The 21,439-nt window shown below is 41.2% G+C and overlaps 1 protein-coding gene across 1 annotated transcript; it reads left to right on the top strand.

Moving 5' to 3' along the window:
* Positions 1-867: 867 nt before the first annotated feature.
* On the top strand, positions 868-19,464 carry RBM43 (RNA binding motif protein 43). The gene is made up of 4 exons (XM_005601484.4): positions 868-1,415; positions 12,478-12,688; positions 15,228-15,316; positions 16,327-19,464. The coding sequence occupies exons 1-4, from the start codon at positions 1,413-1,415 to the stop codon at positions 17,083-17,085; spliced, it is 1,062 nt and encodes a 353-aa protein (XP_005601541.1). The 5' UTR covers positions 868-1,412; the 3' UTR covers positions 17,086-19,464.
* Positions 19,465-21,439: the final 1,975 nt, after the last annotated feature.

The raw sequence follows: 21,439 nt of genomic DNA, 5'->3' as shown, positions 1-21,439 counted from the left end.
CAAGTGGGCTTTTAGGTATAGGAATCTGAAGATAAAATATAAATTGGGCAATTACACATAGATCTACCTTGCTCTGTTTTAAAATATTCATAGTCTTAAGCCTTATAGATGTGTCATCGGCCATATAATAAATAGGTCTATTCATGGATTCTGGATTATTCATGCTAGCCTGGTGCTCCAGTGGTTAAGATTCTGTGCTCTCACCGCTGCCTCCTGGGTTTGTTTCTTGGTCAGGGAACCACATCACCTGTCTCAAAGCTATGCCACCAGTATTTTGAATATCAGCAGGGTCACCCGTGGTGGACAAGTTTCAGCGGAGCTTCCAGAATAAAACAGACTAGGAAGAAGGACCCAGCCAGACCCAGCAGGTTCAGCTCTGCTGAGCACAGGGTTGCTGGGAGATGGAATCAACCGGATTGTACTAACAACAAATTCATGGATTAACTGGGTGGATTCCAGTTTTTAAAAAAATTATTATGTTTATTACAAGCAATGCACAATTAAAATTTCAGTACAACATCTTAGCTCCAACTGTGCACTATAGCTTCAGTTCTGAAAGTGGAATTGCTAAGTCTAAGAATATGTGCATTTTGTATGCTTTTTTGCACTTTACATTTTGAAAGGGACCAATTCCTTAGGAATATCTGCACCCACCTACGCCTGCAGCAATATTCATGCTTCCTCACACCCTGCCTAACACTGGATATTATCACACTTAGATTTTTGCCCATCTAACCGTGGAAAAGGGATGCCATTATGATTTCAATTTGTATTTCTTTACTCATATTTGCCAGCCATTTGCCTTACGTCCTCAAGCTGTCTTTGACTTTGAAACTATGTATGTAGATTCCCTGTGTCCCCGCAGGTGTCAGAATCAGGAGTCTGAGTATAAGGTGGACGGGGTGGTGAGCTCTCTGTTGGCAGGGACCGTGCGCTTTTCATCCTGCGCACCTGGCCGCGGCCGGCGACTGACCCTAGGCTGGGCCGGGCAGGTGACAAGGAGAAAGGAGTGTGGTGTGGTGAGAAAACGACGGGGGAGCAAATGAGGGTGTAGGAAGGGCTACCCAGATTCTCCTGAGCACAGGGCAGACCCAGCACCCGGGGAACCCCCGAATCACACCAGGGGCTTCCTCGGCCTCTCTCCAGTGCTCTTTCAGAAGTCGCGAAACCTCCGAGGGCGGCCCGGCTGGCGAGGGCAGCAGCTGTCCCGGGTCCCAGCTCCCAGCCCCGAGGCCATGACGCCGAAGTACAGCCGGGTGGCGTGGAGGGGCCGCCCTTTTCTCGCCTCGTCTCCTAGCGAGCGGAAACAAAAAAACCGAAACCAAAACCTGCCTGCAAAGCCCTCACCCGGTCGCCCGCACTCCGCTAGAGTCGGGCGCTGACGGCCGCCGAGGGCGCACTTCTCCTCCGCCATGGCAAGTTGCTTTTGCTTTGGATTTTGCAGGGCAGGGTCGTCCCGGTCCCCTCGCCACGGTCCCCCCGAAGGACGCGGAGCCGGGTGGGGGCTGGCGCGGGTGCAGGGCTGACCCGAGCGGCGCGCGGAGGGGCCCGCGGCTGGAGGAGAGGCGCCACCCCGGAGGTCATCCGGCCCGCGCCCCTCGCCCTGCCTCTGCGCCCTGCAGGGTGGGCGCTGTGCGCGCTGAAATTCACAGCAGGCGGGCGAGAGAGGCGCGCGGCCGCCCCCGACCCGGTGCCCCGTCGTCAGGGACGCAGCGGTTTGGTCGAGGGGTCGCTTTGCAGGCTGTGTTAGTGCTTAACAGTTGTCCACGCCTTGGGGAACAAGAGCAGAGTAAATGGAGGCCCCAGTTTCCTTTCGAAAAGGGCCAATAAGAAGGCTTCGAGCCAAGGACGCAAGTTAGGGCGGCATCCTCACGTCTTGTCTGCCTTAGTGGAGACTCTTCTCTTTTGTGGCCTTAGTTTTCTCTCCAGATACAAAGGGCTCTGTGTTTTCACCATCTGTGCTGGCTAGCGAGAACAGTTTGCAAATTCAAGAGTTAGTCTTCCGTGTTCTTTCCAGCAAGTGTCTGAAGGCAGTGGCAGGGCCTGGAATTTCTGCTCACAAATGCTAGGGTCTCAGAAATGCAAGAGCCGTTGTGAGATGCAGATGCGATTTTGTTTACCTGGTGGCAGTAAAGGCAACGTCAGTGAGAATAACTGATTTTAAGAAAAGAAATAGAAGCGAACACAGTGAGTGAATGTAATTATTTGTCGCTAGTGCCGTACTTACAAAAGTAAACGCATTTTTTTCCTTATATCTTTTTGTTTTCTGATTCACTGGTCGAAAGTCTCATGAAATATACCATTTACAGGGAAAATGCCATCACTTTAATACCTCTTGGCCCAAATCCAGCTTTTGTTTCAAAATCCTGTATCTCAATGTGGTGATTCCAGAAAACATCTCTTTTTCTTCTTAATCGTGGATAGAAGAGATTAATAGCCATCATTGTTCATTATTAACCTCAATAAAAGTATATGTGTTTGCCACACTGTCTTAAACTTAGGAAAGAAAGTTAAAGAAGAATATTGCAGGTGTTGAAATAATTCCTTAGCTGATTCATAAAAATTAGTGACTTCTTACAAAACAAGACTGTACCTTTACTGGTATAATTTTCTTACATTCTCCTTCCTAAAAATAGTGGCTCAAGGAGAAGTTCCTTTGATTTAAAAGATAAGTTAAATGTAGACAGTTGAATAAAGAAATACGGTTTTAGTATTGATGAGGCTAGAGGTGGAGTAAGATTTTCTGAATTTAAATTGATTGAAGGTTTTTCTATGATGAAGAGCAGAAATGAAGCTAATTCAGCAGCCGTTTACCCGTTGAGGCTGGCGTGGACTGTGAGAGCCAGCTGTTGTATAGTAAATCAAGATGCATCTCTTTGGAAATAAAATTCCCTGAAAATCTGAAAAATCCCTTTCGTCGCTTTTTCCTCTTCTAGGAAGAACTATTTTGGGATAATTATACCTTACTACTTGGGGCTAGGATGGAGGAACACTTCTATATATTTTTACTGTTTCCTATGCAATCAAGTTGTCCCTGAATATTTTAAGAAACTTTTCCTCCATTACAAATACCTTGCATAACAAATAGTACATAGATTATTATGGGTTTCACCTTCAGGAGACACTCCCTTTGTTTTATCTGTCTCAACATGAGCCATTTTCATCCCCCACCCCTCTGTCCCTTTGTTCTGGCTGTGAACTCTTTTGCATTTTTAATTAAATTTGACCATTAATTAAAATTTGACCTCAGCCTTCAAGGCTTCTCTTTCGTAGAAGTCTTTGACTGCTTTAGCCAGAACTGATCTCACTTCATAATCCCAGATGGCATTTATTGTACATTTTAGTGCTTTATTGTGAATGATTTTATTTATTTATTTAAAAAAGTTTTTTTTTTTAATTTTTATTTTTTTGGATGTACATCATATTTCGAATTCTGTATACATTACATCATGTTCACCACCCGAACACTAATTATAGTGCATCCCCTCACATGTGACCCTAATCACCCCTTTTGCCCTCCCCCCTCCTCCCTTCCCCAATGGTAACCACCAGTCCAATCACCAATGCTGTGTTTTTTTTTTTTTTGTCGTTTTTATCTTCTACTTATGAGTGAGATCATATGGTATTTGACTTTCTCCCTCTGACTTATTTCACTCAGCATAATACTCTCAAGGTCCATCCATGTTGTCACAAATGGCCGGATCTCGTCATTTCTTATGGCTGAGTAGTAGTCCATCGTGCATAGATACCACATCTTCTTTATCCATTCGTCCCTTGATGGGCACCTAGGTTGCTTCCAAGTCTCGGCTATTGTGTATAATGCCGCAATGAACATAGGGGTGCAAGTATCTTTATGTCTTTGTGTTTTCAGGTTCTTTGGATAAATACCCAGCAGTGGGGTAGCTGGATCATATGGTAGATCTACCCTTAATTTTCTGAGGATACTCCATACTGCTTTCCATAGTGGCTGCACCAGTTTGCACTGCCCCCAGCAGTCCATAAACGTGTGGGTTTACTTCTGGGCTCTCAATTTTGTTCCATTGATCTGTGTGTCTGTTTTTGTGCCAGTACCATGCTGTTTTGGTTACTATGGCTTTGTAGTATATTTTGAAATCGGGGAGTGTGATACCTCCAGCTTTGTTCTTTTTTCTCAGGAATCCTTTGCCTATTCGGGGTCTTTTGTTGTTCCATATAAATTTTAGGATTCTTTGTTCTACTTCTGTGAAAAATGCTGTTGGAACTTTGATAGGGATTATGTTGAATCTATAGATTGCTTTAGGAAGCATGGACATTTTAACGATGTTAATTCTTCCAATCCAAGAGCATGGAATATCTTTCCATTTCTTTGTATCTTCTTCAATTTCTTTCAACAATGTTTTATAGTTTTCGGTGTACAGATCTTTCACCTCTCTGGTTAAGTTTATTCCTAGGTATTTTATTCTTTTTGTTGCAATTGTAAATGGGATTGTATTCTTAATTTCTCTTTCTGCTACTTCATTGTTAGTGTATAGAAACACAACCGATTTTTGTACATTGATTTTGTATCCTGCAACTTGACTGTATTCCTTTACTATTTCTAAAAGTTTTTTAGTGGACTCTTTAGGGTTTTCTAGATATAAAAGCATGTCATCTGCAAAGAGTGACAGTTTCACTTCCTCTTTTCCAGTGTGGATCCCTTTTATTTCTTTTTCTTGCCTGATTGCTCTGGGTAGGACTTCCAATACTATGTTAAATAAGAGTGGTGACAGTGGGCATCCTTGTCTGGTTCCTGTTCTTAGAGGCATAGCTTTCAGTTTTTCTCCATTGAGAATGATATTTGCTGTGGGTTTGTCATATATGGCCTTTATTATGTTGAGATATTTTCCTTCTATACCCATTTTATTTAGAGTTTTTATCATAAATGGATGCTGTATCTTGTCAAATGCTTTCTCTGCATCTATTGACATGATCATGTGATTTTTATTCTTCATTTTGTTAATATGGTGTATCACGTTGATAGATTTGCGGATGTTGAACTATCCCTGCATCCCCAGAATGAAACCCACTTGATTATGATGTATGATCTTTTTAATGTATTGTTGTATTTGATTTGCTAGTATTTTGTTGAAGATTTTTGCATCGATGTTCATCAGTGATATTGGCCTGTAATTTTGTCTTTTTGTGTTGTCCTTGTCTGGTTTTGGTATCAGGATAATGTTTGCTTTGTACAAGGAGTTAGGAAGCCTCCCCTCCTCTTTCATCTTTTGGAAGAGTTTGAGAAGAATAGGTATTAAGTCTTCTTTGAATGTTTGGTAGAATTCACCAGGGAAGCCATCTGGTCCTGGACTTTGATTTTTTGGGAGGTTTTGATTGCTGTTTCGATCTCCTTACTGGTGATCGGTCTATTCAAATTTTCTACATCCTCTTGGTCCAGTTTTGGAAGGTTGTATGCTTCTAAGAATTTATCCAGTTCTTCTAGATTATCCAATTTGTTGGCATATAGCTTTTCGTAGTATTCTCTTATTCTCTTTTGTATTTCTGAGGTGTCCGTTGTAATCTCTCCTCTTTCATTTCTGATTTTATTTATTTGAGCCTTCTCTCTTTTTTTCTTGGTGAGTCTAGTAGCTAAGGGTTTGTCAATTTTGTTTATCTTTTCAAAGAACCAGCTGTTGGTTTCATTAATTTTTTCTATTTTTTTTAGTCTTTATTTCATTTATTTCTGCTCTGATTTTTATTATTTCCTTCCTTCTGCTGATTTTGGGCTTTGTTTGTTGTTCTTTTTCCAGTACTTTTAGGTGCGCTTTTAGATTGTCTATTTGGGATTTTTCTTCTTTGTTGAGGTAGGCCTGAATTGCTATAAACTTCCCTTGTAGAACCACGTTTGCTGTATTCCACAGATTTTGGCATGTCGTGTTTTCATTTTCATTTGTCTACAGGAATTTTTTGATTTCTTCTTTGATTTCTTCATTGACCCAATCATTGTTCAGTAGCATTTTGTTCAATCTCCACATTTTTGTGGCTTTTCTGGTTTTCTTTCTGTAGTTGATTTCCAGTTTCATACCTTTGTGGTCAGAAAAGATGCATGGTATTATTTCGATCTTCTTAAATTTATTGAGGCTTGTTTTGTGGCCTAATATGTGATCAATCCTGGAGAATGTTCCATGGGCATGTGAAAAGAATGTGTATTCTGTGGTTTTTCGATGGAATGTTCTGTATATATCTACTAAGTCCATCTGGTCTAATGTGTCCTTTAAGGCGAGTGTTTCCTTATTGATCTTCTGTTTGGATGATCTATCCTTTGGTGTAAGTGGAGTGTTAAAGTCCCCTACTATTATTGTGTTACTGTCTATTTCTCCTCTTACGTCTTGTAGTAATTGCTTTATATATTTAGGTGCTCCTATGTTGGGTGCGTAGATATTTACAAGTGTTATATTTTCTTGTTGGATTGTTCCCTTTATCATTATGTAGTGCCCGTCTTTGTCTCTTATTACAGTTTTTGATTTAAAGTCTATTTTGTCTGATATAAGTATTGCTACCCCTGCTTTCTTTTCTTTGCCATTTGCATGGAATATCTTTTTCCATCCTTTCACTTTCAGTTTGTGTCTGTAGGTCTGAAGTGTGTCTCTTGTATGCAGCATATAAATGGATCTTGTTTTTTTATCCAGTTGGCCACCCTGTGGCATTTGATTGGAGCATTTAGTCTATTGACATTTAAAATAGCTATTGATAAATATGTATTTATTGCCATTTTGTCACTTTTTCTCTTTTTTGGGTGTTTTAGTAGTTCTTCTCAGTTCCTTTCTTTTTCTCTTGCTCTCTTCCCTTGTGGTTTGATGGCTATCTTTAGTAATATGTTTGATTTCTTTTGTCTTACTTTTTTTCCTGCTTGTTACAGGTTTCTGGTTTGTGGTTACCATGAGGATCCTATTTAATATACTATGCATATAACAGTCTATATTGAGTAGATAGACTCTTTAGCTTGACCTCTTTCTAAAAGCTCTGCTTTTTCACTCCCCTCCTCCCACATTATATGTTTTTCACATCGTGTATAGTCTTTAGTTTAGCGTGTGTCTATCCATTACCCTCTTATCATTGAAACAGGTGATTTTAGTACATTTGTCTTTTAACCTTCATATTATCTTCAGAGGTAGTTGATCTGCTGCCTTTACTATACTTTTACCTTACAAGTGATTTTATTGCCTGTTTTTTGTTGTTGTTTTGGGTTTTCTGATAATTTTTTTTTTAATCTCTATTTGTGGTCATTGCTTTCCCACTTAAATAAGTCCCTTCAGCATTTCTTGCAGAACTCGTTTCTTGGTGATAAACTCTTTAATTTTTGCTTGTCTGGGAAGCTCTTTATCTCTCCTTCCAATCTGAATGACAGCCTTGATGGATAGAGTATTCTTGGTTGCAGGTTTTTTCCTTTTAGCACTTTAAATATGTTGTGCCATTCTCTTCTCACCTATAGGGTCTCGGCTGAGAAGTCTGCTGACAGCCTGATGGGCTTCTCTTTATATGTCACTTGTGGCCTTTCTCTTGCTGCTTTTAGGATTCTCTCTGTCTTTAATTTTAGACATTTTGATATAATATGTCTTGGTGTGGGCCTCTTTGGGCTTCTCTTGATTCGAGCTCTCTGTGCTTCCTGAACTTGGATGTCTGTTTCCTTCCTAAGGTGAGGAAAATTTTCGTCTATTATTTTGACAAATAAATTTTCTGCCCCTTTGTCTCTCTCTTCTCCTTCTGGGACCCCTATAATCCGAATGTTAGCACGCTTGATATTGTCCCAGAGTTCCCTTACACTGTTCTCATTCTGTCTAATTCTTTTTTCTCTTTTCTGTTCTGCTTGGGTGATTTCCTCTAGTCTTTCATCCAGCTTGCTGATCCGTTCTTCTGCTTCCTCTACTCTGCTATTGAGTCCCTGTAGTGAGTTTCTCATTTCGAGTATTGTATTCTTCATTTCTGATTTTTTTTTATGTCTTCCAGTTCTTTGCTGATGTGCTCACTGTATTCATCCATTCTTCTCCGCATATTTGTGAGCATCCTCATTATATTTTGTTTGAATTCTTTGTCCAGTAGGTCGCTATTTTCTGTTTCACTTAGTTCTTTTTCTGGGGTTTTGTATTATTCCCTTGCTTGGAAAGTATTCCTTTGCCTCCTCATTATGCCTCCTTCTCTGTGCTATTTTCTTTGTACTAGGTGAGTCGGCTATGTCTCCTGATCTTGGAGAAGTGGCCTTATGTATGAGATGCCTTATGAGGCCCAGGAGTGTGCTTCCCTCTCGTCAGCAGTCCATAAGAACCAGGAGTGACCCCTTTGTGGACTACTTGTGTCCTTCTGCTGTGGCAGGGTTGCTCCCACTGCAGATACCCAGGGAGTCTGATCTTTCCTTCCCTGGCTAGCTGTTTGTAAATCCGGTCTGGGGGGGACCTCAGCACTGTTGGCTACAAAGTCTATCAGCACACTCTTATTGCAGTTGTCCTCTTAATTGGGTTGGTACCCAGTGTAGCTGGTTGCTAGGCTCAGGGGCTACAGTTGTGATAGGCCTGAGGCCAACAAGGCTGTTGTCAGTTCTGTTAGGAGTGCAGCTGAGTGGTATGGGGGCACTCAATTGTTTCAGGCTTTGGAAGGAGGGGCTGATCCTTTTTATGGCTATTTGTGAAGCACAAGTCTTCTGCCACTGATAAGCCTCACCCCCCACCAGACCACATACACAGTCAACCCAGTCCTGGTCCGTGCACACTTCTCAGCCCCCTGGAGCATACCCCAATGCCACACTGCAGAGGACCCCACTTCTGCCCCAATGCCCCCCACAGTTCACCTGGCCCTCACACAAGCCCTGCCCCACAGAGGCAGACACCCTTGCCTGCCTGTAGAGGATCAAGGCACTCAGTCAATGCAGGCTGAAAAGTAGCCTGAGGGCTTGCTGTTAGGTGGGGCCGGTCCCTAGGGCGGGTTGCCTGCCCTGGCTGAACTGAATTAAATCCGTGCTCTAGTGGGTGTGGCAGACCCCTGGGCTAGCAGCCCAAGGAATGCACTTCAATGGCCCCCACCCGGTGTCCATATCAGCACGCCTGCACCAGCTCAGAACAATGGCCCCCACCAATGTCTCAGTCTCCGGAGAGGATCCTCCTCTCACCAAGATGCCCCCAGAGCCCACCAGGTGAGTCTCGGTTCACCAAAGGACAGTCATCCTTCTCTCTGGTGATTTTAGGTTGCTGCAATGACTGAGTTTGTGCGTGGGCCCTTTAAGACCCGGATCTTTTCGGCTTTTGGACGATAGCTTTTCTGGGATGTCCTTGCTGCAGTTATTAGCCAGCAAAGCCAGACAGTAAGACCCCCCTCTCAGTTGGGCTGAGTCTGAAGGATGGTTATAGCAGTATTGCCCCCGCTCTGGACCTCACTCCTCCAGGGAGGGCTGCATACCCTAGGTTGGCTCCCGCCTGGCCAGCTGAGAAGCTCCGCTGCTCCCAAAGGTGGCTTTTTTCCTCTCTGGCCGGAGTTACTGCCTCTTCTGCCTTCGTCAGGACTGTCCCTTGTCGTGGGGGTTCTTTTTATGCAGTTTTCAGTTTTCAATCCAGGGTGATTCTTCCCAAAATTGTTGTAACCTAGTTGTGTTCATGGGAGGAGGCGAGTTCAATGTCTCCTCACGGCGCCATCTTGACAAGATCTGGTTTGTGAATGGTTTTATAACCTTCTCAAATTGTTGGATGTTGGTCTGTTTCCTCTTGTAGAGAATTAGGTCTCCCTCTTTCTGTGCCTACCAAGCTCAGTTGAAATGATTTATTTCTGTGTCTCAGAATTTGTGTATGTGACATATTTATTTATGTCTTATCTATAAGGTAGGTTTTTTTTTTTTTTTATGTTGGTAATCCCACAGCCTATCCAAGTGCTCCACACATAGTAAATGCTCAGTAAGTTTTTGTGGTGGAACTGAATTTTAGGGCAAGGGGTATACTTTATTGGTTTATGTGTGTCATCTGTGGTACTTAGCATATTGTCAGGTGTACTGAGTTTGTTATTGATTAACTCATTAAAAAGATACTATATATTCTAAGAAATGCCATTGTAGACTGTGAGCTTAAAAGCACTGTTTCATCAGACGGGTACATTTGCCACTTTATTTTAATAGCTACAGGTGAAATACCAAAGAGCTGCTGAGAGGATACGTATCCTGGAGGGAGTCATCATTGACTTCAGTCATTTTCTATTGAGTTCCTACTATGCTAAATGAGGATTTCACTCAAGTAACCTCTAACTTCTTCTCTCACCTTCCAAATTTGAAAGTTTTAATACTATTTTAAATTTTATGGATTATTTTTGTAACTTCCATATCATACTTAAAATTTTGATAGGATTATATGATTCTCTGTAATATAAGAGGAGATTATTCTATCTTTTTCTCAACGTCTTTTCTGCTTTTATTCTTACATTGACAGAGTTGAATGTTTCCATTTTATTCTGTAATTATATTTTAGTCTTTGGAATTTTGAAGACTTAACAGAATTAGTCTAAAAGTTAAAACTAATGAGAGTCTTTACATTCTTTGGCAAGCAGTACACACTGTTTACAGCAGGGCCTCCCAGTGTGCTGAGATTTTTTTCTTTGTTTGGTCCAATGTCGTGTGTATTTTTCTTTTTCTACTTATAGGAAAATGTTTCTAGCAGCTGGGTCAAATGGATTCTCTTTTTTTCTGGTATTCCAGAATTTACTTCAAATCATGCCACGCTTCAGTCTGCTATTGATCTTTAGGCTGGATCCCCTTTGAATGCCAGAAAAGGTGGGGGGACTTGCTCTGGGGTGCCAGCACCCATACTAGCAGGTCAGATTCTCTCTAGAGTGCTCATTCAGTTCTTTTGTTGTTATTGTTGTTGGGAAAGATTTGCTCTGAGCTAGCATCTGTTGCCAATCTTCCCCACTCTCTCTCTTTTTCTTCTTCCCCAAAGCCCCAGTACGTAGTTGTGTATTCTAGTTGTAAGTCTTAGTTCTTCTGTGTAAGCCACCACCACAGCATGGCTACTGACAGATGAGTGGTGTGGTTCCATGCCTTGGAACTGAACCTGGGCTGCTGAAGCAGAGTGCGCCAAACTTTACCCATGAGGCTGTCAGGTCCAGCTCCAGTTATTTTTTTAAAGTAAAGTAATCCTCAAGTTTTTTCCCTGAGGTTGTGGCCCAGCTGCCTTCATTGTAGTATGTGTGGTGTGTGTTCAAGTGTGTGTGTGTGCATTGGGGGTAGGGATTGTGGAGCGACAACTGGAGCAGCTGTTTTGCTATTAGCCTTACAACTAATCTTTCTATTATGGGTGCCTTTTTTTATTTCTGAGATTTTTCCACAAAGGTTGTCACCTTCTCCCTACGATCCCCTTTCCTATTCTGGGTTAGCTCCTGCCCTTTGTCTCATCCTTCCACATACTTCTGTGTGTTTTTGGTCTTCCAGAAATTTGTTGAAATCTCTCCTTTGCTGATTGCTTCCCTTAACTGAGTTTGTTCTCTTTTTTCCTCCTTTTACTTCTATCTTAAGCTGCTCTTGGGATGGACAGGATACAGTGTGTGTGCTTATATTGTCTTCTTGACCTTTCTTCTTTTTTTCGAGTATAGAGTCCTCTGAACTGAAAGCCCAAAACATCTTTGTGGTCTATGAACCATTACTTGGGCCTATGAGACATCTTGTCCTCCCTGGGGGTAATTTAGGGTAGATTATGTCTGAGCTCTAAGCTCTAGTAGAATCAGGCTGGACTAACTATATAAGCATTGGGAGAGGCTTATAGGTCCATTTTCCTAAATGGGACCTGGGAACAAATAAAAGCATTTAAATAGAAGCCCCTTAACTGGATAATACGAGAAAGTTCAAAGAGAGTGAGCCCAGGGAAGGATCTTCTTGCGTTTGATAGTCTGTGTCCAGTGAGGTGGCAGAGTCTGCGATAGCATGTACTCTCAGTGGTTGAATTCCATCTCAGAGATGTGCTGGAAGGCAGGATTTACTCCACTGCAGCTCCATTGTAATTGACAGGGTTTGATTTTTTTATGGTGACTTTTTCCTGATTCTGGCAAAAAAAGTAGGGAATGTGTTTCTGATTGACTTATGTACTTTGGACTCTACAATCAAGAAAACATACAGTGCCATCTCCAAACTACCATATTTCTTGGTTAGCTTGACTTTTTAAAAAATTTTAATTGAAGAAATTTATCTCTTGATCTTTTCCTTGGTGACTTCCATTACTTTTAGGCATTTCTAAAATCAGACAAATGTTAACCAATGTTTTCCATTTATTAAAAAAATGAAGGGTTCACTTTTCTATATTTAATTCTCAAACTCATGTAGAGTTTATATTGGAATATGGTGTGAGGCAAGGATCTATCCTTAGTATTTTTTTTCAAATATCTAGTCAGCTGTACTGGCACCTTTATTGAATAAAATAACCTCTCTCACTGGTGTGTGATGTTGCCTATATTAAGTAGAATCTTATATATTTAAAGAGTAACCTACTATTTCTCTTGCAGGCATCAGTTTTGAATGTCAAGGAATCCAAAGCTTCTGAAAGAACGGTTGTAGTTGCTGGTCTTCCAGTTGCCCTTTTTAGTGATGAATTACTGGCCATATTAGTGAAGAGTCACTTCCAAGATGTTAAGAATGAGGGTGGAGTTGTTGAAGGTGTGATATATCCAACAAGAACCAAGGGCGTGGCATATGTAACATTCAGAGAGAAAAAAGGTATTTCTAAATCAGATTTTTGTAATCTTAGAAATACTTCTGCAATGAAATTAAAAATCAAATTTCATTAAAATGATTCATGGGATTGGTAAAGTTTAAAATAGCGTTAAAGGAAGTTATTCTATTCTGAATGTAAAAGTGGCACAGTATTGCATTAGCAAGAGTATATGTGAAAATGGCTCATGATAGAGTTGCTAGTGATGACAAATTCTTGAAGACTTTCTTTTTGTATTTGGAGTTTGTTTACATCTTGGGATAAAAGTGATACATTTTACTGTAGAAAACCTAGAAAAAAAAAGCCCACAAAAATGATCTATAATCTCACAAACAAGATAACTACTTTGGGAATTTTGAGGTGGCTTCCAGCAATATGGTCATGCACATGACACTGCATAATGATATTTCGGTCAACAACAGACCCCATATCCAACGGTGGTCCCATAAGGTTAGTTCCATCTAGCCTGGGTGTGTAGTAGGCTATACCATCTAGGTTTCTGTAAGTACACTCTATGATGTTCGCACAGCGATGAAATTACCTAACAACGAGTTTCTCAGAACGTATCCCTGTCGTTAAATGACATATGACCGTATAATTATACCAGTTGCTTCTCTTTGTTCAAACAAACAAATGGATATTCTAATACAGTATCTGCTTTATTACTGGTAAAATTGGACTGGAGAAATGTGGTTTGGATCTGAGATCAGATTGAGCCATTCTGTTCCCCATCCCCATCCCTGACATAGGTGAGGAAGTTGGGTCTGCAGAGCATAATCACTCCTCCAGCTTCCTGGAAGGGGGCAGCCTTCTTTACAGCTTAGTGGCTGGCAGAATAAATAGCCAGAGAAAGATGAGTCTCCATGCCAGCATCTTGGAGGTGAAAGTACCACTTGGGAGTAAGAGAAGAAACATTGCTCTGCTTGAAGGAAGGCAGGGTCCAGAGAGAGATCCAAGACATGGATTATCAGTACCTTTATTTATCACCGTTAGTTAAGTCATTTCTTCTCAATGGGAATGTTCAGGTAAGGGATGGCGGGAAAGGTTCCTTATTATTTCTTTAAGGGGATCCTAGTGTTTTTGGAAGTTAATATATTATACATTGAAGTGGTAACTCAGAGAAAAAGAGGACTCATTCATTCATTTATTCACAAATATTTATTGAGCACCTATTATTTGCCAGGCACCATTCTAGGCCTTGAGGATATAGCAAGGAATGAAATAGATAAAATGTTTTCTTTCATGAAGCATATATCTGTGGAGGTGGACAGATAATAAACAAGCAAATAAATGGTAATATAATATGTTGGGTGCTTCATTTACTTGCATATTCATATATTATTTATAAACTTATTTATGTGTATTTATATTTATTTGTATGTTAATATATGAATGCTATGAAAAAATATAAAGAAGAATAAAGGGATAGAATGTGATAGAGGGCGCTACTTTAGATAGAGTGGGTAGTGAAATACTCTGTTTAGGGACATTTGAGCAGAGATCTGAATGAAGTGAGGGAGTGATTCATGCAGATAAGGAGGAAGAACATTCTAGGCCAAGGGAAGGATGGGGAAAAATTCTCTGAGGAGGTAGCACGCTGAATGTTTTAAAGAACAGCAAGGAGGCCTGTGAGGCTGGAAGGAACAAGGGGGAGAGAATTAGGAGGTGCGGCTAGACGGGTAGCTGGGGCCAGCTTATGTAATTAGCTCATAGGTCAAGGCAAGGTGTGTGGGTTTTTTTCTGGGTGAGATGGGAAGCCATTGAAGGCTTTCGAGCAGAGGACTGGCAAAATGTGACCACCTTTTCTTAGATGGCCAGACCAGCAGCCGTGGGGAGAAGAGGAGCCACTAGTTGTGGCTGGTTTTGACTAGGGTGGCAGCAGGGCAGGTGATTGAGAACCGGTGGGTACTCAGGATTTGCTGATGAATTAGGTGTCATTTTCTGAGATGGGGAACACTGGAGGAAGAGTACTTTTGCGAGGGGGACAGTTATTAAAAATTGAATTTTCCCAGAGGTCACGGAGACGCCTGTTACGATAATGAAGTAGAAATTTCCACAGGCAGAAGGGAGAAAGGTTGAAGCTGAAGATAGAATTGGGAAGTGATACGTGCGGAGATGGTACCTAAAACCGTGGAAATTGTTGAGATCACCCACTGGGTGAGTGTAGGTTGGCAAAGAGGTATAAGGCCTGAGGCCTGGGGCCTGGCATCATCTAGAGAATGGGAAGAGAAGGAGAATTAGCAAAAGAGACGGAGCAGTCAGCCAGTAATTAGAGGGCAACCAAGACACTGTGGTATTCTGGATTCAAGAAGGTGAAGTCTCCTCAGGGCCATAGGTAACAGAGTGGGGGATTTACCTTTAGGTTCTTGTTTTCTATTCATATATATATCTATAGAAATCATCTAGAATATATATAGAATTCTATGTGTAGAAAATAAATAGAGAATTCCTATATAGAGAGTTGAACATCTCTATTATTATTAATTAAAATGATTATTAGTGTGTCATGCCACAAACATTTCTGATGGCAGTGTTTCCACTTAGTTGCAGAGAATGTCATCAGAAAAAAGAACCACTATCTAGAAAAGAAGGTTATACCCACTCCACTCAAAGTCTCTCATCTTAGTGAAAAGGTAAGATGTGATGCTGAACGGGTGCGGATGGTCCTGGATCCCATTTCTTCTGCAAAGTGTTCCCTGCATAGGAGACACAAAGTACCATGACTTCTAGGACAGAAAAGGCAAACTCCCTAACCTGAGTCAGTGTTAGAGGCCAAAGCTGCGCTTAACATCTTTTGGTTATTGCCTGGCCTATGTTTCATGTTTCTGCATGTCCTACTCTATGCTTTTAAAGTGACAGTGAGCTTTTATGCTGTCATGGATGATGTATCTACATAAAGACTTATTTTTGGGGAAAAAAAATCCAATTAGGGTGAACATTAAAAGGGAACTTTGGGGGCCGGCCCAGTGGCGCAGTGGTTAAGTTCGCACATTCTGCTTTGGCGGCCCAGGGCTGTGGTAGGCGTCCTACATATAAAGTAGAGGAAGATGTGCACAGATGTTAGCTCAGGGCCAGTCTTCCTCAGCAAAAAGAGGAGGATTGGCAGCAGATGTTAGCTCAGGGCTAATCTTCCTCAAAAAAAAAGAAAAAAAGAGAAAAAAAGGAACTTTGAAGAGGCAGGAAAAGTGGAAATAAGAGGCAAAGGTTTAAATTCAAAACTTTGGTTTAATACTTTATTTGGTAATAAACCCAGGTTCTGTGCAGCCATCTGATGAACTTCAAACTTGGAGGGCTCTCTAGGGGGCCCCTCTCCACAGAGCAGAACCAGGGCAGTGTTTATCTGCCGGTGCTGCTTAAGACTTTGTTTCAAAAAAGCATTCTGCCTCTACGAAATATTTGGCCACCGCTGTTTTGGGAAACACAGTGAAGGACTGTGAATCTCAAATTGAACACTGTGGCCTTGATGGGCTTGTGGGGTCCCTTTGATGAGCTGCTCTGGTGCAAGAAGACAGTCTGGTTGGTCGGTTGGGGCCAAGTTTAGGGCCACTGCTGAGGAGACAGAGAAAGTGCCAGAAAAAGAATGTGTTTATGTCATCTCCTCCACCAAGCAGTGCTGTTTTAATTTGTCTCTGTTTGATTTTAGGTCTTCAGCTCTGTAAATGCTATCCTTGATCTTTCTGTTTTTCGAAGTCAAATCGTTCTAGAAAGTCTGGTCATGGACCTGAAGAGGAAAATCCCAACTTTATGCTTCAGTTGTTTGGGACCCAGTGGAACAATCTCCGTGCGAGGATCATTTCTGGCTATGAAGAGGCTCAGAGAATCTTTGCTATCAAAAGCAAGTTCTCTTTTGGAAAAAAACAGGAATTTTATCACTGAGGGGAGAAAGTGGGATAGACAGAGCCCCAGAAGGAGTCTCCAGAGAAGTAATTCTGTGGAGCCACTCAGGCCCTCAGTACCTAAGACTAGCAGAAGTGGAGAAACGCTCATTCTCGACACAGATGTTTTCCTTTATCTGAAAAAGAAATGCAAAAGCTATGAAAGCATCCTGAAAAGTTTTCATGTTTTATGTCAGGAAAGAGTGGATGGTGAACTTACCACAATCTGTATACAAAATGCTTATGCTGTTTCTCTTCCAAACAATGAAACAAATGTGAAAAAGCTCATTGAGGAACTTTCACATGTTCTTCACTTTGAGCTTAGAAAAGAGACAATTAATTTGGAAGGAAAGGAAGCTAGAGAGAAAAGAAATATTAACGTGGCATGTGAACAACTGAGTTCGAAGTACCCTCAGGTTCTGATTAATTCTTGTAAGACACACATTGACATTATAGGATCTTCTTCTGACACTTACTCGTTTAAAAAAGAGGTCATGAAATTACTAAGGCAAAGGGTTAGGAAATGAAATCTCAGCAATAGTATGATTATGGCTGCTGTTTTCCTTGACTTAGCCATGACAATGCCATGTATGACACTAGCTTTGTACGCCTTATCTTGTTTAATCCTTACAACCATCCTTCATCGTAGGCATTGCTATCCTTATGTTATACGGGGAAGAAACTAGGATTTGGAGAGGTTGTTTGAGGTTATCCAGCTGGCAAGGAATGGGACTGGGGTAAAACCCAGTCTATCTGACTACAAAGATAATATCTAAGGTATAAAACTTTGAAAAAAGTCTCACTAAACTGTGAAGAAATCTCACTTTCTCTGCAACCCCAGATTCTTAGAAAAAGAAGTGGCCTTAATTCTAGCATATGAGAAGTTCAGATGATTATTAGGCCATTGGCAATTTCTTAACATTCACAAAGTTTGCACTTACTCCAAATAGAATAAGCATGCTGGTAAAATTCACCTGAGAAGCCACCAGATGGAGAATATTTCTGATGCGGGCAATCATTACTTGAGTAAATTCCATTGGTTCTGGATACACAGGACATTTTTACTTCAGGATATTTAGCCTAAGTAAGGGCTTACATAAAATGTTGATTCTTCTGTTTTAATTATGAAGAAAGTGTAGCATCTTTTTTTATTCCCTTTTTATTTGATAATTGTATTGTTAGAGTAACAGCATTGGAGGAGGAAGATCACGGATGACAAGAATACTAGCAAACCCTTATTCGCCAGGGATGATTTTCAGTGCCGTATGTATCTTTACTCATTCAGTCCTGATGTGAACTCTATGAGGTGGGTGCTGTCTTTATCCCCTTTTCACAGATGAGGAAGCTGAGCCCAGAGATGTAATTAACTTGCCCATGCTCGTAGTTTCTGCACTGTGCTCCCTTTTATAGAATTAGTCTCCCCAGTTCTGTTTAAACAATTGAGCAATGTTTCCTTAAAGATGACAGAGGATTTGAAAATTCTTTACTGAAGAAGGGAAGCCACAGCTTGTAAGCCATTTAGTTGTCTATGACTCCCCTGAATTTAACTTTGGATTAAGCCAATTTTGGGTATCTGGGGCACTGTAGAGACCTCCCCCACCCCCACTTAGTGTATACATCTTGCTCAGGTCGAAGTAAACAAATGTGATTATGATGATTAGAACTGTATATATCAATAGAAAAGCATAAGGAAAATCTCTCTGTGCTTTCATTTTTCTTAGTCATCTAAATCTCAAATATTTCCATTCCAAAAATAAATAATTTCCATTTCTTTAAATATGACGTTTCATTTCTGTACGAGTAACACTTTTTGTCATGGGAAGCTGCTGTTTCTATCAAGCACCTAATAAGGTACCTTTAAGTTAAAAAGGTGCTCATTTTTGTTTTGCTTCTAGGAGTTTGTCTCAGTCTGGGTTTAATCAGGAGAGAGAAGGTGCATAGTAATTTAAACGGGAAAAGTTTAATACAAAGAATTGTTAACTGTAACGGGGATAGGGAATAATGAGGGATTGACTAGTAAGAAATAAAGAGAACCCTAAAAAATTTGGGAGTAACAGATATAAGAAGCAGTTCAGATAGAGCACTCAAGGAAGAGTCTGCCCTCTCCTCTTCCCCAGGGCTGAGATCCAGACCTTGCTGGAGGGCGTGTGCCAGGGGATCTTGCTGGAAATCCATCCCCTAGGGTACTGGAGGAATCCCAGCCCAGGGGCATCTCACCGGGGCACTCCATTTCAAAATACCTGAGGGGGTAGCTGGGAGGAGCTGCAGGTGGCTGGGTGCTGCTGCCACCATGTGCTCCGGGTGCTCAGTGCTGGGGAGGCCTTGTGTGCTGGGGGCTGGACATTGGAGAAGCTGCTCATGCTGCAGAAACTGGGTACTGGGGGGAGCTTCCTGTGCTGTGGAGCTGGCTTCCCAGTAGCCTGCCACTTGAACACTGAAGCAGGAACAAGACTCTTTCCTCTTTTAGTGTCTCTCCAGCGCCCTCTACTGAGAAAGCTCAACAGCCTGTCAGCTACTAAGGAAAAATATTTAAAGAGCCTAGATCCATTCTTAAAGAGTAGACGCACAGGATGAGTTTAAAGCTGAGTCAATAAATTGATAACTGGTAGAGTTATATTTGATATCTGCCAAAGTTTTCATTATTCTCACAAATTTAATACCAATAGGATAGTCTTTGAACAAGGAGCTGAGGCAGAATAGTGAGGCTCATTCCATGATCTGATAAACATTGATTACTAATTGATTTACAGGTGTGGTTACAGCATCTTCTGCTTGAGAAGATTATGTACTTCAGGTGTTTTTACATATTGCTGTCCATTGTAGAGTTTGTTTAATGGCACTTTTCTTACAATATGCTAGTTGTGTAACCAATTTCTATCCTTAATAAAAACTGACTTTTTTTCAAAGTGGTAGTAGTGATTTTTATTAAAATTTATTTTTGAAGGTTACTGCTGCCCAGGCAGGTGGTGTGAATTCCATCCTGCTGTCAGGCCTAAACCCTGGTGTGTGTCTGCCATAAGGAGGAAAACCTATCATTTAATTAGATAATGAGGTGATACTTTTCAAAGAGGCTGCAGGTGGTGAAGAGAGCCATTATCAAGTTGAAAAAGAAGATGTAGGAGTTTAAGGTCATGACAAAGGAGAAGAGTGGGAGGAAGGGCTCCTAGGCATTTGGGTATGACACTCATTCAGGAACTTTTGTACAGCTCATCTTCTGGGATGGCCATTTTGCTGGGTTGTAGAGGCAACATTGGGACGTAAGATAGAAATGTTCACTGACTACTTTGAAGCCACTGCCTAGTCTGGCAGAGAAGGTAGGCAAACAGGCCATCACTATAGTGCCGCTAAAGAAATACTTGGGGTAGAGTTGGGGGCGGGGGTCAATTCTTCCCTAGGGTATGTTAGTCATTTCTAAAATTATTGGCATAATTCTCACAGAAAAAGAAAGCATGCGTCAAAGTTTTATTTACCTTATTATTGACAAGTAAACTAGCAGAATGAGAAAACTGTTCAAAAAGAACATAAGAATTGGAATTAAAAAGTCAGTAGGGAAAAGTATATTAATAAACATTGTTAAACTAGGAACAAAACTGATCTATGCCCTGTAGTACTATGAAACAGTGATTTGGGGGGTTATTTTCTCTGCTAGACAGAAAAGAAAATAATCCACACTTCCAGTTTTTTTTGGAAGTTAAACTTCTAACTTTACAGAGTTGTAAAATGTCATTCCCCTAATTAATTGTGATATTAAGTAAAACCAAGTTCTATTCCCCAAAAGAGATGGCCCACGAGTGGGCTTATGGAGCATGTCTAGCATGGTATTAAGAAGGCAGATATTTATTTTTTGCCTTATTTCTGTGTTTTGAGAACTTTTCTTTGACAAGGGTCAGAAGCAGCTGCCCAGAGGCTGAGAGCCGATGGATGGTGTTTGCCCTGGGAAGGGATAAGGAGGGAGAGAAGACAGCAGTTGGTTTGGTAGATGAACACCAAGTTCAGGGATGGCTGAATTTTGACAGCTTAGTGTTTACAACTCCTATTTCATGGGTGAGATTCCTTGATTCTTCAATCGGAGACTCACACATGCAAAGGTACAGGGAAGGGAACGTGTAATTTGCTCTGTGAACTTCTCCATGTAAACCATCTTAGTGACAATGCATGACATTTCCAAAACACAGTATATAATTTAAGGAACTGAGCTATCCCGACTGGATTTCATTACTCCAGTACCATTTCCTGGTGTAAATACCGGGCGAGGAAAATAAAAACCCTTTCAACTTGAATGGGCTCTCTTCCATATTCTCCACTGACTCCTCTTCAAAACTGAATGATTCTGGAAGGGTTCCTCACCCTTCTGGCCTCAGTGTTCTCAGCTGTAACCTGAAAATAGTATTTCATAGTGTTATTGTGAGTTTTGGAAATCATGTTAAGTAATAGATGTTGAAAAACAGTAGTTATTATTCTAAGAACTTGGCAATACCAACACCCCAAGAAAAGCTCCCTCTGCTTGGAATGCCTCATCTCAGCACTGGCATCAACGTGTTACTCAAGCTAGAAGACAAGGGGTCATTCAGGACTTCTCTTTCCTCTTTTCTCTGTTTGTGTGGCCATGACCTTCCGTCAGGCCTATATCATTTCTTGCCTGGCTTAGTGGGTTAAATAGTATCCCCTCAAAATTCACATCTACCTGGAACCTCAGAATGTGACCTTATTTGAAAATATGGTCTTTGCAGATGTGATTAATTAAGGTGAGGTCATACTGGATTGGAGTAAGGCCTTAACCCAATGACTAGCATCCTGATAAGAAAGGAAGAGGACACAGAGACTCAGAGGAGGCAGGGGAAAAGGTCACGTGACAACAGAGGCAGAGGGTGGGGTGACGCA

This window comes from Equus caballus, chromosome 18, assembly GCF_041296265.1.
Source record: "Equus caballus isolate H_3958 breed thoroughbred chromosome 18, TB-T2T, whole genome shotgun sequence".
Classification (NCBI taxonomy): Eukaryota; Metazoa; Chordata; class Mammalia; order Perissodactyla; family Equidae; genus Equus; species Equus caballus.
The sequence above is the reverse complement of the archived record's forward strand: the minus strand, read 5'-3'. Positions and strand labels throughout refer to the sequence as shown.